This window comes from Notolabrus celidotus, chromosome 8 (assembly GCF_009762535.1).
Source record: "Notolabrus celidotus isolate fNotCel1 chromosome 8, fNotCel1.pri, whole genome shotgun sequence".
Taxonomy (NCBI): domain Eukaryota; kingdom Metazoa; phylum Chordata; class Actinopteri; order Labriformes; family Labridae; genus Notolabrus; species Notolabrus celidotus.
In genome coordinates this window covers 26781902-26801868 of record NC_048279.1, presented here as the reverse complement: position 1 = coordinate 26801868, position 19967 = coordinate 26781902, and the positions used below count along the sequence as shown (strand labels likewise).

The following is a 19967-nucleotide window of genomic DNA, read 5'->3' as shown; positions in this document are numbered from 1 at the left end:
TTACAGCCAGCCTCGGTTTTACCTGAACATCTGATGCTCGAGTTCAACATCTGCTCTGAATCCTACACCACAGGCTGGCTCATGTTTCCAGGTATTTATGCATTCACTAAAATATGTGTGTACTCCTGCTTTACACCTATCAACTTATCAATCATATTTATATTTCACTGGACTTAATGGTTAAATTCCACAATGTAGATTATTGAATTTTGTAGCAAAACAACAACAGTTGCAATACAAACCATCATTCTCACAGATTTAATTGAGACAGCACTTCATGCATGATTTCTGTTTCAAAGAACACATCACATGCTGAGTGAAGATATGAAATGGAAAATGCTTTCAAGGCTTTCAGGGTCACCAAATGTCCAGATGCAGACCTGCTATTTGCTAATTTTGGTTTTTTTTTTCTCTTTGTGTGATTTGGGAGACTTTGAGAATACATTTAAATGTATTTTCCAAAACATTTTTTACACCAAATAACGGCTAATCCCTCCTTTCATGTGCTTGAAAACTTCATTTTAAATAGAAAAAGCTGTCTGATTCAGACGTCATAATAAACCTTGGCCTGACTTTGAGGAGGGAAGGAGGAGGGGGCATAAGTACTGGCAAAAAATGAAAGAAAATGAAAAACACTTTTTAAAGGGCGCACATGCACTCTCATTCACATACAAACACATCTAAGCGCTAAGCTCTCTTTTTGAGGTGGAGATAGAGGTAACTGCTGGTTGCAGAGTAGTAAAAAAATTTCAGCTGCAGCTGTGTCAGAAGTTTTTCCACTAATCTCCTGAGTGGGGGATCTGTGAGTGGGGAACTAAATATCTGTGTCTGAGGCCTGTCACACAGCGCCGCATCACAGGATGATCAAACCCCCCTTCGGCAAGCTCTCGCATTGTCTGAGAGAAGGGGCTCTCTGGAGAAACGAGGGATGGGGAGAGATTGGGTTGGCTGGTGGCGGCTGTTGAGGGAGGACTGTGAGGGAGAGGAGCACAGAGTGCTGGATGCAGGGTTAATCCTGCACTGTCATTATCCTCACTTCTTAGCCACGGTCTGCCAGCTTGCTGGTAATGAAGGCCATTCTCGAGGATTTGCAGCTTGCATGTTTGTAAAATTGTGCAGTAATTAGCGGTACAGATATTGCTCTTACCTTTAGCCTTTACTACAGGTTGTATAAAGAAATCCCATGAAGCTTTGCACAACTATAAACCTACATAGTATCTAATGCACCAGTGCTCCTGACTAATAATGATGTTTACGATCATGGAACAACTGCTGCCTGCCACCTTTGTGCATAAATGTCATCTAACAAAGAGGCTTATTTGTTTCAACTCATGTCATGATGTGCTTTCTTAATTAGCATCAAATAGCCTGAGGCGATAAAATAATAACAAGTATACTTTGCCATCTAATTAATAAACCTGAGTGGAGACACTCAGCCAGCTTCTAAGACCTTTATGTCAAAGCCTGTACGTTGTCCTCGGCTTTATTAAAAAACAAACTCTGACAGGTGAAGTGAAGGAGAAAAGGCTATGGTACTGTTTATTCCAAGTCTAGTCAGGAATAACAAACTTAATCTGAAGTTTTCCGGACAATAGTAATGTTCACCATGTCAGGGAAATCTCCCGGAAAAATATAATGAAACATTTCCTGGTAGAGATGCAAAAGAGCTTCCTGCTTGTCAACTGCTCCCTGAAGACACCAGTGTGTGTCTTTGTATGGAAGCCCAGATGAATCATTATCAAACACTCCCGTTTCCCATGCAGCTGCCCTATTGCTGTTTCCCATGACTAAACGTCACAGTGCAGGTCCGGGCATGACAATCAGGACCAAACCTCCTCCCCCCCCTCCTTTGCCTCTTGCTTCATCTTACAAAAGGCAGAGTTACGCATTGTGATGCACAGACTGACGAAAGTAGTTAAATTAATTCATCAAATTAATTCATCAAATGTCACACAGCACTCTGAGAATCAAGTTGTTTTGCTCACTTTTTTGTCAGTTCTGTCAGATGAGAGATAGATAACACATAATATTATTAATCATGTTAACATTACTCTGTTTCCTGCAGTTTGCATGCAGCCGGTTTGGCAGCTTTCCAGAGTGACATCATGTGATTTTAATGACTTTATCGTGGTAACCCACTGATTTATTCAAAGGAACTTCATGTTCCTGTTAACTCTTCCCAACCATCAGAAACTTGGACTGGTTTCATTCAGTTCTGGAGAAATGTTAATCTTCTTCTCTGGAGCCACGGTTTCTCTAATAACGATTTTGATTACATGAAACCACACAAAGGCATTTCAGAGGGAGATTTAATGACATATCATTCATACTGAACATAACTGTATCAGATTCAACGCCAAAGTGAAGATGCAGAGAGGAACATTATCTCAAGATGTTCAAGATGAACTGGGTGTGGAATATATTATTTCCTAGGATCCCAGAATGAGTGGTAGAAAGTGAAAGTTGTAGTGCTTTTAGGCTACACACAAATCAACAAAATGTTATTCATGTTGCTGTGCTGAGGATGAATTGAGGAGGCTTACAGCCCCAGGAAAGACTCTCCTCTGTAGTCTGACGGTTTGTAGTGGATTCTTCTGATTTGTTTGCCCGACAGCAACATGGTGAACAGACTGATGCTGGAGTGGGTGTTGTTTCATATATTCTTGGGCTCTGCTTCACCTCACAGATATGACTAGAGTTTGAAAAATGTCTTCTTATGATGTTCTGGGTGTTTTTTAATCACCGGTCTCAGAGACTCTTGTTCTTGATTGTGTTTATCTTTTTTAACACAGTCAAATCTGAGCTTTCTGTTGGAGGTTTGAGATAAGTGAGGGTCATGACAGGCTCTTTGTGATGCCAATTCTCATGAACTTAAAACTGTTCACCCTCTCTACCCTAGCTCCACTGTTGCCTTTTACCCAAGCGGCAACCTCCGGTCTCAAACTATGAAGCCCATGCAGAAGTGTTATAAACTGCATTTCATCGAGAATCCGCTTGAGGCTGGCTGCAGAAACCACATAGACACCAATTCAAAAAAGACGATCTTTGCAGCATTAATAAGCATGTTTACAGCCTGGTACAAAAAACGGCTTGGCTCTACGTAGCTAATCTCTCTATCGGCACACACTGTACGGGGGTGAATTTTTTCTAACACAACGGTTCAGAAGATATTAAGATTACAAGTTTTTGCCCAAATAAGGACATGACTGACTTGACTCCCAAACGGGAGCACATAGTTGTTGGCTAGGCGGCTCAAACCCTGCCTCTTTACACACTATGCCTAGTTGAGTTCCGCATTTCCAATATGGCTGCCGCCGTCGATTGGCTTCAAAACAGCGGTCAGGAACAGATGGGTGACATCACGGACACTACGACCATTATTTATACAGTCAATGCTTTTACCACAATCAGACATCCCGTCGTTGGTCTACTTTTGTCATGAGCTGCAAGGTCTCAACACTGAAAAGCACAGCACATCAATGAATGACTAGAACACAAATTCAAAGCTCTTACCTGCAAGATTTAAAGGTAGGATCATTAAAGTTTTGTCTGTTTCGTCGCCCTCTTTTGCCAAATGTGTTCACACAATAGTAGTTGAGCCTATCGTTAACTGATGAAAGTGGAAGAGTCCTGTGCATTTACAGTGTTTCTTGGCGTTACAGCCTCACAGTTAATCTACATTGCCAGGAAAAATCACAAGCAGCTTCTCTAAACAAGCTGTTATTGAGTCATAAACAGTGATCTGTTCTCTACAGCCACAGTTATTTATAAAGAAATGGACAGTATGGTTTTAAAAGCATAGCAACGATTGATGACATACACCAACTTCAAAATCTAGTGCAAATCAAAAGGAAAAATAAGAAGACTTCATGTTTAAATGAAGAGAAACAGTCGGTCATTAAGTATTCTGTTTTGATCTCCTTTAGCGGATTTTACCACTAATCAACATAGGTTACACGAAACAGGATAAAATTAGGACCTTTGCGTTTGCTGCTTTAGCTATGGAGAAGGTTAATGATGAGAGTAATCAAACTGCTTTGATATGAATGCACTTGTAATAACATGACTCATAAGCTCTCTGAAATCCTCAACTTAATCATCAGCTTCTTGAACTGACATTCAGTGAATAGTCAACCAGAACAATGTGTTCAGAACACTTGAAGTTGCACATAAAGTTTTTACGTTTCGGCTACATGAGAGGAGTCAGGTTGTTCGGGAATGAACCGCATCTAAGGTCACCACCTGAATCATATGATTTAAGAGTAGACAGTCCTTACAAGGAGTATCCTAAGTGTATACAAAACTATCCCCACTCAATGTCCCTTTACTGCCTCGTTTCTGAAGCTGTTTTTGATTTGTTTAAGCAGCAGTACTTTTAAGGCTCCTCTTATATTACAGCTGATGCAAAAAGTGTCACCTTGACCTTGGACATGTTGTTAGACTGAACAGAAACGTGCTGGCCTTCCTTAAAACCTTGAACATGGTCTTGATCAGCTGGTTTACTTCAGTGTATAGTCAGCTATGTCTCTCACTGGGAGTCTCTGAAACAAAGCAGTTGCATTAGATGAAATAAGAAGAAGTCATCTTGTAGTTTGGAATCATGGGAGTTGTTATTTCTCAGGTAGAAAGCACATTTACAGACGCCACTGTTTTCAAATTTGAATTGTGTCACAGGCTTTCTTACTTATTCCCTTCATGCTATTTACTGCGAATTGAATAGTTACAAGTCATGAAGATCATGTAATGGTTAACCAGTTTTTTCTTAACTCTCCAACATACCAAATGGAGCGACTCCTGCAAGCTAGTTCAGGCAGGCAACTGGAGCTGCATTACTTTCACATTTGCCATGCCTCATTCCTAGAATCACCTGACAACGTATCCTCCCAATTAGGCGGCGGTCTATTTAAGCTACAGGATTTCCAGCCTCTGCCTCTGCTTTGCCAACCCCACTGCTGCCCTGCACCAGTGCTGTGCTCACACTTTCAACCCCAGCATCCACCTGCAGGCTCCAACTTTAAGGGGTTTAAGATATGATGTCATTACTCCTGAATTTCTACATGTAAAGTTAATCTGCAAGGAGTGATGAGGTTCGGAGCTTAGACGCCAAACACAAACAATGCTATGCAGCTGGAATAGGGAATCAATCAGTACAATGTGAGTTGACTGACTGAACTGAGTTACCCTACATACACTGAAACGTTTGGATAATGTCAGAGCACAGCTCAACAATATCAAAGGTCTTGTCATTTTAATACATTCTGAAGCAGATGTATACCTTTTATAAAGATTACTTTTCAAGAACAGTTATTTGATCTAAAAGTTGATTTCATCTCTTCTTTTTGTGACATAACAGTCAAAGAGGAATGCAATCTTGTCTTTTTACCAACTATTTAAAAGTTTGCTGTGTTCAGCTTCCATTATGATGCTCTCAGATCATGTACACAGTTTTTGGGAAAGGAGCCAAACTTAGAAGCTGCACCTGGGTATGGAAATTCACCTGAGCCTGCCAACTTTTGACAAACAAAGGAAAAACTTTCTTTTCAACAATATTTCTGTCTCAAATGAAACCAAGCGGAACAAAGCGGCATATACGAGAATCTTTCTTCTACAAAAGGAAAAAGGGATTTAAGTTGGAGCCTAAATCTGCAGATGTTTCTCCATTTCTGTATGTAGCTGTGATGAAATGTGTCATCAGCTTCAATCTGTGTTATTATTATTTGTGTCATTAGCTGTCACCTTGTATTACCAGCATGAATAATTACAGTAATGATCCATACAGTGAACCCACTTGAACAGAGTACAGTGTTAGATGAAGCTATAGAAGGAGCTCAATGACCTGCAGCGTGCCACGGGTGGGTGTTCAGCGGGTGATGATTCACAGTGCATATAATTAAACCTCAGAATTAGACAGACAGAAAATAATAGCCGCTGAGTTGCTTATACACAGCTACTGCAATTCCTCCTCAGGTGTTGAAATCCACACAGAATCATAATATATAGACTATCATTTCACTTCACACTAAAATAGAAGGCTTACAAGAATTCTAATCACCAACTCGAGAATATTCATACAGAGAATAAAAAGCCAAGCAGCATTAGCATCCAAAGCCTGAGGGTGTAGTTGTGCATTGTATCAAAAAACTAATAAGATGGAATTTGTTTGGATGAAACACAATACTATGAAATGAAAAACAAGCAAATGTTGCAATATTTTCAGAGCCTGCAGGAATATGAGAAATCCAATTCTGTGTCCATGAGAAAGGTAATCAGAAACACTCTACCAGACAAAAACATTATGATGCATAAAAGTCACCCATTCTGTGAAACATAAAACAGCCCAAATATGGAGATAGATCTGTGCTGGTTTCCTGTTTCTGTCTGTCTCAAAACGCTAAAGGTGTTCAAAGTAACCTTCTACAAAAAAAACACATGACAATAGCAGCATGAATATTTGATTTGCATGAGTAGTTAAAAACACACATTTTCAGTATTTATTGGACAGATTGGATTCAGAGCCATGACACACACATAATATATTTACCCATAACAATCTGTCTACCCATTTGGAATCTGTTAAGCCTGCCAGAGCCTGATAAAAAAAAAACCTGTTTTTAATGCCACACACTGTTGGCACAAGTGCTAAAGAAAATATTTTCAGGCATGCTGATCATGTAGCAACCCTGCAAGATTTGTCTGACTTACATCAGAAGTGAGAGGAACTTGTTTGGGTGAAACGCAACACTTAATTTATCTGTTGCCTCATTAAATCTGTTTACAAGGAAACGTGGTTGATAAGTTTTTTTAGCACTTAAAAAAAAGATGCAGCACAGAGAAGTTCCTGTTATTGTTATTTCATAGAGCTGCGGCAGGGTTGGGGTTGGGGGGGAGGCACTGAGGTGGCACTGAGGGTATTTACAGACTCTGAATATGCACTTTTGTCATGTTAATGTAGTCGGACGCTTCCGATGATCCTCAAAGCAGGATTTCATTGTACAACTCCGCTGAATTCACACTTCTGCAGGAGACACGAGGGCAGAATCTGAGGATTACTGAACTTCATCTTGAAATCAATGTGGGAAAACTCTCAGCCATATCAGCAGTTATAATTTGCCCGCAGAATAAGTAAATAAGTAAAGCACATGCGTTTGCATTCCCCCCCTACAGGAAAGGATGTATTTAAAGAGTGGGTTTCGACCTTTTATGTTGCACCACATCCCCCTTTGCTTGTCAACTTGGAGCTTTTGCTTTAATGTGTGTAATGGCCTTCACTTAAATAGCCCTACGCAGCAGGAAATTTTGCAAACATGGGTAAAATCAGATACATCCATATTCAGCTACAAAGCCCTTAAGCCATGCATGCTTTAAGCTGAATATCAGCATGAGAAAAAGGCTGTGCCACACTCTCCATCTAATTACTGCGAACAGGATATTTAATCTGAGAAAACAATCACCAAAACTTCATGTAGACTCTGTTAAACCGGTCAAAGTGTTTGAGTAAAGATGTTTTTTTTTTAATTCCCCTGAAAAAGTCAGCAAAAAGTTCAATTTTTCTTCATTGCATTGAAGAAAATAAAACTATGAGTAGATAAAAATGACTTTATTAATCGTAAACATTAAGTTATGTTGCCAATGGTTTGGGGAATGGCATTCAAGCATTGTTTATTGGGTTTTAACGGGAGCCACTGCAGTGACTCACATTACGTAACACCCCTGGTGTTGCTCTTAGTTTCTCCTCGTCACATTTCTGTGTTGAGTTCAAAGACCGATTTCTCTCTGCTCTCTCTGCGGTGACACAGAAGTATCTGACATTAGTGATGTGCCACTTACTCATCAACCCTGTTAAATCACTTAAAACTTTCTCACACTGACTGTACAACTAAAGGTGACTCAGAGTGAAATGTTGAAACATAGCTTTGGATTTAACATCAGATCGACCTGCAGCTTACATCAGAGAGAGTTTTATTTGTGTGAACTTTCTGTTGGGGACAGGATTCTAACATTTCCAATGTAAAGAAACGAAGACATGCAGCTCAACAGGTGGTGGAATTGAGCAACTTGGACTGGGTGACTACCCACAGATGCACTTGTCTGTGGACAAAGGCGGGAAAGAATGCCAGGGATGAATAACTGCTCTGTCTCTTTCATCGATTTCCCCTGAAAGCAACGAGAAAAGGGAGGACTCCTGAAGGATTCAGTGAAAAGACTTCTTTTTGCAGACCAAATCCTACGGAGGCACATACTCTGTGGGCTACAAATTCTCTACTGTTCTCCACTTATTTTGTCTTTCTACAAGTCAAATGTGTTTCTGTAGCCCATTGAAAACAACAAGAGCTTGCTAAATTGTTTAGAGAAAGGAAAACAAGGTGTATAGACCAAAATAACACTGAATCCAGACAAATACAAACATTTAAACAACAGGTAATAAAATAAAACAAATAATTTTAAACACTAGCAACATGTCACCTGGATCACCTGCCACACGTAATAGCAGACATACCAGTAGCCTTCCTTATCTTTGCTAAATACCATAACACTACAACAATGTGAGTCACAGAGGAGGGAGGGTTAAGGGGGTGGTGGGGGGGGGGAGTGGTCCTGCAGGCGTAAAGTAGGCGTGGGCTTCAACAGCTGACACTCAAAAACCGGGAGGACCGTCCGCTGTCGGAAGCACAGCACAGAGGAGACGCTCCGGTTAAGTTGTGTGACCGGTCGGTGGCGAGTTTTTACGCGCAGGGATAAATCGCGCGATCACCGAGCAGACCTGGATCATACAGCGGATGATTTGGGAGCGTATCCACACTGACTGAAGTGAGACTCAACAGCTGCACGAGATGATATCTGTACCGAGTGGAGGGTTACAGTGAAAAAGGTAAGGCATGTTACCGCACCTCTGTGGGGATGTCTGGGTCAGTGTGTGAGCGCAGGAGCGCACGAGTCAAAGTAAACAGACGCGGAGAAAAGGCACATGACAGCACGCGCTAGACATGCGAATTGTGTGTGTAAGCGTGTAATTTGAAGCTTCTGTCTGAGAATTTTCATTTGCACAGCTGCTTCGTGTAAATACGTACGAGCTGAGATTTGACTTTTCCTCTTCAGCATGTATTCAGCGAGGTTAATATTTAAAGTGTTGCATGACAGGTCCATTTTTTTCGTTATGCAATTTAAATAAGGAGTTGTGGAGATTTAAACCGGTTCAAATCATATTAATTACATTTTTGGTATGATAAAATGCACACCCTGTTAAGGATGCCTCTGTTTTTACCACTGCATCAAATTACAGTGCATTAAAGGGCATAGAATAAAGACAGTGCTGTTTTAAGTTAGGATTATTTTGTAACCTGAGAGGTGTATTTTTGTGTGCTTCAATGTGAATCTCCAAATCATCATTAAAGATACCTTAGATTTTCCTTACAGCACATATTCATAAAGGTACATGTTTTCAGAGATGAATAGTATTTATTAATTTCACTTCATGAGTTTTAAAGCAGTGGTTGTAGAGTTTTTAACCAGAAGAACTCTACTTTTCCATTTTTGTCTGCAACGTGGAGTTCAAGTTAGGATAAGACAAAAAATAAATTCTGTTCTGTTAACACATTTCCTGTTTAAGAACAATGAATATTTGTTACCTCAAAGGTGAGGCACTTTCAGTTTAATCACCTCAGTGATAAATTATGCCATGCCAATGCTGCACCTTAACTTTGAGTCATAACACTGTGATGATCAGGCATGTTGCTCATACGTTGGCAGTATTCTCTCTTGCAAGTATTCTCAGAGGTGTTTTGTGCTCACCAGGTATCCTCTAATCACAGCTGTTTTTCTCCCCTCACAGTCCCCGCTGCTGCCAAAGAAGAGGACGTCGTTTCTTCTGCTTTTTCATCACTCGGACCCTCGTCCTCAGGCAGCTGCCCCTTCAATGTGGGATACAGTTTTCGTGCTTTCGCCAGGCTGAAATCCTCCAGGGTCAGGACCTCCCTCATGGCGGCCTTGCTCTTCGGGCTGCTGCTTTTCGCGATGCAGTCTCCCCCAATCCCCTCAAGGCCTATGCTGGCTGATGAGGAGCCGGCTGTGCCTCCCACCTCATCTGCTGCGGACAACGGCACCACAAGCCACCCAAACGGGACTTCCAGACAACTTCCACAGATTGTAATTATAGGCGTGAGGAAAGGGGGGACGCGGGCGCTGATAGAGATGCTCAGCCTGCACAGTGCAGTAGCTGCGGCACAGAATGAAGTGCACTTCTTTGACTGGGAGAATCACTTTCAGAAAGGTTTGCCGTGGTATCTCAGCCAGATGCCCTACTCCTTCCCCGACCAGCTGACAGTGGAGAAAACGCCCGCCTACTTCACCTCCAGCAAAGTCCCAAAACGCATCCATCAGATGAACCCTGATATCAAGCTGCTGCTCATCCTCAGAGACCCCACAGAGCGGGTGCTGTCGGACTACACGCAGGTCTTTTACAACCGCCTCCAGAAGCACAAACGCTATCAGCCCATCGAGTCAGTCCTGGTGAAGGACGGTGAGATTAACCTGGGATACAAGGCTCTCAATCGCAGCCTGTATTACGTTCACATGCAGAACTGGCTGAAGTACTTCCCACTTGGGAGCATTCACGTGGTGGACGGGGACGAGCTCATCAGGGACCCCTTCCCCGAGATGAAAAAGGTGGAGAGGTTCCTTAAGCTGGAGCCTCAGATAAATGCTTCAAACTTTTACTTTAATAAAACTAAAGGATTCTACTGTTTGAGGGACCACGGGAGGGAACGGTGTTTACATGATTCAAAAGGCAGGGCTCACCCTCATGTGGCGCCCGCCATCCTGCAAAAACTTTACCAGTTCTTTCACGAACCCAATAAGAAGTTCTTTGAGCTGGTGGGTCGAACATTCAACTGGAATTAACCGTTAAAGTCTATCGGGGAGAGTCTCCACCAGGTGTCCTGTTTTCCTCACTAACAATGTAGATAAAAACAAAGCTATGTAAATTTGAACTAAATCTATTTTGTACTACTACTTTTGTTACAGGAGAACGATGGAGCCAAATATCAGGGCAGACTGCAGCTCATGACATGCTCTTGTTTTTTTCTCTTTATCGTCTAACATGTATTCTTTTGTCTCTTGTGGACTGTTAGAAACACTCACAGCTCGTCTGATCAAAGCTGGCGACTCATCAGGACATTAATAACGACATTCAGACTGAGCCAGTTATTGTGTTACATAAAGATGAATACCAGGCAGTTGAAGACTGTCATGCCTTCATGTTTCACTTCATATATTATGACATTATTACTGTCTAACTGCATTTAGAGCTCTGAAGGACCTTTTACCTGCTGCTATGATTTCCTCAGTCACTTTCAGGCACAAGCTGATGGCATATTGTTCTTCTTTTTGTTCCTCCCTTTATGTAAGAGTCAGTTATATAAACGCTCTGTGCACATCTTATACTTGCTGATCATTACAGTGTACTGTAAATAGATTTTATAAAAGTGAAGAATTAATACCATAATAAAGATGTATTTTATTTTTAGCATGTCTGATGTTTTTTTTCTACTTGTTTTATCTATTTTCATTCGCCCCTTATGTATCCATCTGCTGTGGAAGTGTGTCGTCAGATCTTAACAAGCAAAGCGGATAATTGAAGTCATGATGTCCACTCAGCTTTAACAGGCACATATCAGTGTATAAGCTGTGGATCACACCATACTCTGAATGCCTTTTGATGAACAGAAAGATTGCATGTGCTTTTTTTCCCATGCATCTAAAACACATGTGTACTGCACCTTATTTATCTAGAGTTTCCTGTTTGGTTACCCTCATTCTGCACAAAGAAGTGTAAGCAAAATGTGTTGTGGTTTTAAACTAAAGGTCCTGCTGTCACATCTTTCTACTTCAGAAATGATTAACACCTTCTTAAAAGGTCAAGCAGGTTTTATTTTACTCACATTTAAAGTAAATCTTATTTTCAAATATTTGTTAAGAGAATTGAGATTGGGCATGAAAGGTACGGGGAATATTCAGGCACTTCAGCAATGAGGAATCAAAAGAGGAAGTTGTTTATGCCCAAGGGTGCGATCTTCTTACTCCAATTTTTAGAGAGGCAAGGGATTATTTATTCAAATCTTATTGCTACTTTGAAAACATCAGCAGCACCATCTCAAAGACATTAATCTGCAAAAAAAAAAAAAAATCCTACAGTAGATGTTTCATATCTGAATGTGGCCTAGATTTACTCCGGGGCTTACTGGGACTCTGCAGACAGGATGGTAACCTTATTGCCCCTTAAACGCACACCAAAGCAATATTTTTTCACTCTATCTCTTAGGTTTTTTCCCCCAGCAGAGAGCAGGGATTCTAATTCCCTGATGTGCCTGCAGTTTACATGTGTTTTTCTTAGTGATAGTGTTGAGTAAGACTATCAACGGCTATCAGCAGAGCAGGTTTCGTCCCCAGGCATCTGTTGGGGGGGAATAAGGAGTAAAGTGAAGAGTATGTGGGGGTGAGGTGGAGGCTGATCTCTGCTGTAAGATTATCAGACAGCTGCTTGCGTCATTTGGCATGTGAGGAAATAACACGGAGCAGGCTTGTGCTGCTATTGGAGATGCTTTGAACATGTCAGGTCTCCAGATGTGACTGCTCTGAAAGCACATCTGGAGGAATTCGTAGGAATGTTGTTTACTCTACCTGAAATGAAATGATTGCAGGTAGAGTTAATGTCACTGTTTCTCCAGTCACAAAAGGTCTGATGCAATTTCTGGAGGAACCTGTTTTTCACTCAACACCACAGACAGTAAACACACTCATGTAGGACCAAGAGGGAAAAAAACTGCATGCTTGGAAGTCTTGTAGACACAATGGTGTCGAATGACATGTTTTCAAAGACTATATCTAAGTGCCATATTGAGCTATTTGCACTTTACATCAGAATTCTTTTTCTGGTAGTTCCTAGAGTTACTTCTCCATTACATTTCTCAAGAAAAATGAACAGATATGGGTCTCTTCTCTAAGAGCGGTTTTCAGTCCTATCAGAGACACATTTCCACTCAAAGACTCTCAGATGGTTTCATTTAGATAACGTTTAGAGGCCCAAAAAGGAAAAAATGTCCAATATTTGACAAAAAGAACAGAATAAGAGGAAAAATCAAAAGTGTGATCACACATTTGTGTTGAATAAGTGACTTTCTTCTTATTCTCTCTATCATTAATCAACACACGACCCCCCAGAGTTATCTTGTGACATGTCACAGGATACGTGACCCCTAGGTATGACACCAGCAGACTTAATTACTGACCTGTAGACCCCCAAATAATTAAGTTCTACTCATCCGTAAAATGCTGCCTATGCATGTATTGTAGCACCATGTAAACAATCTGGGATTTCTAAATGATAAAGTTTCACATAAAGGCAGCACAGGCGGGTTGTGTTGTGCAGGGTTGCAGTGACAATTAAGTGCAATCTTGCGAGTTCAGTTTGAGTAACACATTGATGCTTTTTAAAGCTTTTAAACATCATCAGAACCCCAAACTCAGCCAAATGCTTCAGATAAACCCCCGTTTAAAAACCCTGAAAAGTTATAGCTGTAGGATCTTTTTTTTAACCTTATGTCATGCCAGTCTCAAAACAGAAGAAATACCGGGGTTAACCACCACAAATGTGCAGTCGCATGTATTTTATTTTAAAATTGTGGCAAGATGACATCAGGTTGCACACAGCAAAAGAACTCAAATCTTCCCAAGTGTGTTTGTGTTTCATCAAAATATATCCTAACGCTGAATTTGAGGCAAATTCACCTTACAAGTTCAAATATGACATTTTACTTTAAGAAATTAAAAGCAAAATCTAAGTTAAAAATAGCAAATATAAATGTTACCTTGAGCACTGGTGGCTGTTTTTTTTAATGACAAGCAAATAGGACCATATTTTTCCTCCTGTAATCTTTTGAAAAAAGACGACGAGCTGGACTTCTCAGGCAAAAGTAGCACCATATTTTGACTAATAATTTAATAAATATACTTGAGTTTTTTGCATCAAATTGACACAAAAGATGAGCCTGACTAAACCTGGACCTCTACAAAGCTGGTTGAGGAAGATGGCTGTCCACCTGAGAGCCTTGTTGTGCTCAAGGTCTCTGCCTGTCAGAGGAAAGTTTCTCTTTATTGTTTTTAACCAAGTTTGTGTTCATAGCAGAGTTGTCAGATCTCTGTAAATTACGTGGTTCAGACCTGCTGTACATGGAAATGTCACAGGTCTCACATCACCTTTGCACTGTTGGCACCATATAGACATAATAATACTTTTACTTATGACTCTAACGAAGGTTGATTTTTATTTACTCTACATCATCCACTTCAAGATCCTGCTCATCACTTACAAAGCCCTCAATAACCTCGCTCCATCTTACCTGACCGACCTTTTTCGAACGCCACTCCCCATTTCGCCACCTCAGATCATCGGATGCCAACCTGGTGACCCCCATCACTAAAACCAAGCACGGCTCTTTGGGGGACAGAGCCACAACTCTTACTAACTTCTCCCATTTACAAATCACCTCAAAACCTTTATTCAAAAAAGTTTACAACACGCAACTTATAATCCCTCCCTATTGCTGATCTGTTGTTCTGTATCTTATACTGTACATATATTTGTTTTGCACATTATGTCAAGCACCTTTGAGTATCTAGAAAAGTGCCATATATATCATATCAGTTATTATTTTTATTGTTATGAGATGCTACTTTTATGCTAGTAAACTATCTAAATGATATTTCAACTGATAAACTAAAGAGTAGATTCATTCAGGTACTAGATAAAAAAAAAATACATATATTTATTCTTTATTTCAAAAACTGGGGCACAGGTGCAGCTCAAGGGTTATAGCGTGTGTGACATACACACAGTAAGCTATAGTCCCCATCTTGGTGACGGCTGATTCGACATCCGACCACAGCCCTTTGCAGCATGCTACCTCTCCACTTTCCACATTTCCTGTCCCTCTTCTGTCTATCTTTCTTTGCCATTAGATACCAAAAAATCCCTGATATGAAACTTAAAAACTTCCTGCTGTAACTGGAAACACATTGATGAGAGTAGAGCAAACTGTTTAGTCCAAATAAAACTAAAAACAAGCTGAAAGACACCAAAAAGCTCTGCAGGGTTGAGAGAAACTGTTACAGCGGGGATGGGAGGGGGGCTTCTGTTCTCTTAGTGATGTGTCTCACGTGAGTGCTTTGTTTCACATACTACATGTGATGCATCACTTATTTTGATTTTAAATTATGAAAATAAAGTAGCTTAAGACCGGGCAGAGAGTAAAACATGTATTTGATGAGATTGTAAGCTTTAGCTGCTGTAGCTCAACCACGTCAGGTGCACCAAGATAAAGATGCTTTCTGACTCCTTTCTGCTGAAAAACCTTCAGCAAGGACACATCCTGATGCCTCTCTCTCTCTCTCTCTCTCTCTCTCTCTCTCTCTCTCCTCTCTCTCTCTCTCTCTCTCTCTCTCTCTCTCTCTCTCTCTCTCTGATTCTCTCTGATTCTCTCTGCTCCTCTCTGCTCTGCTCGGCTTACTCACCATCAGAGGAGCATCTATTAAGAGTTCATGAACGCCCCATTAGTCTAGTCAGATGTGCAGGCCTCTAAAGTTTTACAGTCACAGATTTCCCTTAACATCACCTAATTAATCTCAGCCACATAATTAATTTGCCTCCTCGCCCCACATGCAGTCTGAACACTAAACCGCGGCTACAACCAGGATTAATAGCCTTGCCCTCCTCACGGCGCCTCCTCCCCTCTCTCTCCTCCACCTCAGCTGCGAGACTATTTTCTGTGGAACTTTGTGCACAAACTTGGAGCCAGTCTGACACCCCCCACCCCTCTGTCTCTCCCCTTGCTGCCAGCCAACTCTGGTGGTTCCTGAAGAGCCCCGTTTCCCTTCAAATCACAGTCAGCCAATCTCGAAGTTTTTCAAAGGATGATGTGATCCGATGGAGCACAGCCCTCTTCTGCAGTCGCCAGGGCTGCAGCTCGCTTTAATTGGAATAGATTGTTTGTCCGCTCAATGTGTGAAGCCCGGCAGAAATAACACATGCACCCACCCTTTCCTTCTTTTCTTTTTCCATTTAAACACAGAAATGAAAAGCTGGCACACACTCACGCACATAATAAGATACCTCTCGTTAGCCTGGCCTGTGTTTGTGCCACTAAACTAAAGGGTAACTAAATTTCCCTGAGACTCTGACCAGTGGACATGTTCAAATCCTGACATTTCAGGTATTTCCTAAATTCCCCAGGATACCAAGAACCATCTTGGAAAACAAAACTCTGCATTGAGTTGATTCTTCAAACATGACCTCTCACAGCGTGAAGTTTTCCCTTTATCACTGGGCGGGCTGGACATGACGTCAAATAGACGCTGCAATAGTTACAGCGTCATGTTTTACAATCTTATCCAAGATTAAAACCGCTAACTGATCCTTTAATTTGAGTCTTCCATGTGTTCTAATTTGCATTATATCTTATGCTCTTTGTTATTGTTTCCCTCTCAACTCCTGGCATAGGTGACTGTAAATTGAAGTGGGCTACTCAGAGTCTCTGTACATGCCTGGATCAAGAATCCTGGGTGCTCTTCGCCCCTGTGATTATTATTTGATAGGCAGAGTATCAAAACATGCTCTCCTCACTCTGACGATGAAAATAGAGAGAGTGATGGTGTGTTATGAAGTGATTCTGTACTGGGTGGATTACTTGACAGCGGTAATTAATGTATTGAGACCATAGACTGTATAAAATATGAACGTAGTATCTGTGACATCACCCATCTGTTCCTGAGCGCTGTTTTGAAGCAAATCAACGGCGGCAGCCATATTGGACATGCGGAACTCAACCAAGCAGAGTGTGACGTAAAGAGGCGGGGTTTGAGCCTCCTAGCCAACAGCTATGTGTTCCCGACCAGGAGTCAAGTCAGTCATGTCCTTATTTGGGCAAAAACTCGTAATCTTAATATCTTCTGAACTGTCTGTGTGTGCCGATAGAGAAATTGGCTACGTAGGGCCAAGCCGTTTTTTGAACCAGGCTGTAAACATGTTTATTAATGCTGCAAAGATCGTCTTTTTTGAATTGGTGTGTATGTGGTTTCCGGTGTTTCTGCAGCTAGTCTCAAGCGGATTCTCGATGAACTGCAGTTTATAACACTTCAGCCTGGGCTTCATAGTTTGAGACCGGAGGTTGCCTCTTGATTGAGGCACACTTCATAATAGATTTCCAACACTATACTTACCCACGTTTATGACCAAAAATCATTTATAAATAGCGGTAGCCTCTGCTATCTATTTGCAAAAGCACTTTTCAATCAAGTAGCATAACTTCACATAACACCGACTGTAGAATATAAACATCATGGAGGAGATTTCCAGCTGTGTTCTCACATAAACTCACCCCAACTTTACCCTGAAATTAAACTAGGGGTAAAAATTCAAGATGAAGTCAAGGGTGAAATGTTCAGCTGTTTGCTTTCACGCATGCAGCTAACATGATATATTGGACAGTTTTAAGGAATTTTATGTAAGTGTGAAAGCAGCTTCGATGTTTCAGGTTGAGCCTGAAAATAAACAAAGCTGGTTGCTAGAAAAGTCATCCTTACTTATTTGTAGGCTCATGTGTGTTCAAAAATGAAAAGTGTTTCAGTCATTTTTTTTATTTATTAACATTCCTCTTCAAAACGGATATTTTAATTAAAAATAAAAATGTTTTACCTTTGTTTGGCGTCAGAGAAGGTGAAATGTTGTTTCCAGAAATGCAATTTTTCAGGAGACAGTTTTTTCATCCGAACGGGGAAATTAGTTATATCCTCTTTGTTGAAAGACCTTCATTGATTTTCCCAGATCACAGTGAAGTTATTTTCAGGAATATCAGATGTGTCTAATTTACAGTCACAAACTGAGATTACTTGTTAGCACATTTTAATCTGTAAGCAAAGTTTGAGTTTGATGAAAGGACAGAAAAAGAAACTAGACATACACAGCATCTGTATTTGTTTGTATAGATCCTTCATATAAATGTGTCTATAAGAAGTTTGTGGATAGCATCTTAAGTGATTTATGGCAGAATCATCTCAGCAAGCTGACTGACACTCCAGATGTCATCCACCTTAATATAAGAGATAAGAAACAGAACATAATGGACGCTTTGCACTGCATTTATTCAGTATCGACATGCACTCCAACCCGAGATAACACTGCATCTTGGTGACGCAGGTAACCTTGAAACCAGGTAAATAGAAAAGTCTCAGAAATCTGTTAGTCTTATCTGCAGCCTCGATAGGCATCTTTGAATAAACCACGACACAAACACTGAATCTTAGAGTCCATCATTTAATGTAAGTGTGCTGTCCATTTATTTCAGCAAAATAAACGAATGGACTACATTTGGAATGAATGTAATCCTAGCTGGTGAGAATATCTAAAGGGTTTTGACCCTTGATGGAGGCATGTCTGAAGATGATCAGTCATCCACTAAGCACCATTTCAGCACTTAACAGGAGTCATAGGTAGCAGCATCATAATAGGTAGCAGCACCTTTGAGAGAAAAGGAAGACTCAGGGAGCTCTACTGCTAGGTTTATATGGACTGTGGGGACGGAAGAGAAACTGGTGGAGTTGTGGAGAGTCGGAAATGCCTCTAATGTTCCTGGGTCAATTTGACCCGAGGCATATTCAATTATCCAAAAGTGTCAAAACCCCCCAAAATTCCAATGAACATTTTTCATAATCTAATCCTTAATTCCATTACTACCCATTTAAATCAATATTTAGTGCAATGGTGTTCTTTAATTCTCACAGATCATGGCTCAATGAGGATAACTCATTTAATTAAAATTAATGTTAAAACTTTTTTTTAGTGTACATTGAAAAGCCCTAGATATAAATACGATAGTTTTACATGAAATAAATTTTTGTTTATTTCATGTTACATTTTGAAATATTTTTCTTTATGTAGTGATGTTGATAAATTAACGAGAGACACCTCTTCTGTCACATACAGCCCAGATTTTGATGCTGTATTAAGCTGGTTTGGAAGGCATGTATTACTTAAGATGGAAGGAAACTCTAAATGCCACTGGCCTTTCATCCACTGTGACATTAGAAATGCGAAATAATACTTTTAACAAATTTTTTTTTTAACTTCAAAATGGGTCAATTTGACCCACAACATAACAGGAGGACGACTATTGTTTGTTGACAATGTTTACATCATTGAACAACACAGTTTGGATAAGACAAGATTGACAAGAAGACAGACTGCCTCAAAAAAGTCTAGATGGATTTAAGACCACCTAACACCAAATGACCAAGATCAGAGGAGCACGCCCAGAGTTTGACAAAACTCTCAGGATTTTATTTCAACTTTGGAAATTTTTCGCAACTTTAAACTAGCTTGAAAAGTCATTTGGTGTAAGGTCAGTATAAGGCGGCTAAGCTTAGCTTTATCAATGTAATATATTAAACATTTGAAACACTTAGGTGTGATAATTTTTCTTTGGTTTCAGAAAGAGACACGTAATAGTAAGCTCATCATTTTGTCTGCAACAGCCAAGAGAATCCCATTAAGTTCCATGTCATAATGTCAATTTTTACACTAAAGTTAAACACTCTTACAGCCTGGTTCAACAATGGTTTCATACTCAATAGCTAATTTCTTTATTAATATTCACTATAAGCAGGGTGCTTTATTGAATAACTAACCTTTTTTTAAGATATTAAGACAAAGAGCCGTGTAGATTTTTGTATATTTTATTGTGTGGTCAACTGAGAAGCATGTGCAATGAAGCTGTTTACCAGCAGGCTTACTGCCCACCTCAGCTCCACCTCTGTCTTTTTCTAGGTTGACTGAGTCAGCATTTCCAATATGATCATCGCCATTTTTTTGGGCTTCAAACCCCTCTTCAGAAACAAACAATTGAAATCACTGATACTATAGG

General features: G+C 40.4%; 2 protein-coding genes across 2 annotated transcripts in view; both read left to right on the top strand.

Annotated features, from left to right (window-relative positions):
• Positions 1 to 19967, top strand: part of LOC117817335 (cytokine-dependent hematopoietic cell linker) — a 73021-nt gene continuing 53054 nt past the window's right edge. The window contains exon 1 of the mRNA XM_034689986.1: positions 1 to 91. The gene's annotated coding sequence lies outside the window, so the exon portion shown is untranslated. The remainder of the gene's footprint in view (positions 92 to 19967) is intronic.
• On the top strand, positions 8654 to 11521 carry hs3st1 (heparan sulfate (glucosamine) 3-O-sulfotransferase 1). The gene is made up of 2 exons (XM_034689988.1): positions 8654 to 8869; positions 9830 to 11521. Exon 2 carries the CDS (start codon positions 9976 to 9978, stop codon positions 10894 to 10896), a length of 921 nt encoding a protein of 306 aa, XP_034545879.1. The 5' UTR covers positions 8654 to 8869; positions 9830 to 9975; the 3' UTR covers positions 10897 to 11521.

Excerpts from the sequence above, each read along its gene's own strand:
- hs3st1 (XM_034689988.1), top strand. The coding sequence starts at position 9,976 with ATGGCGGCCTTGCTCTTCGGGCTGCTGCTTTTCGCGATGCAGTCTCCC.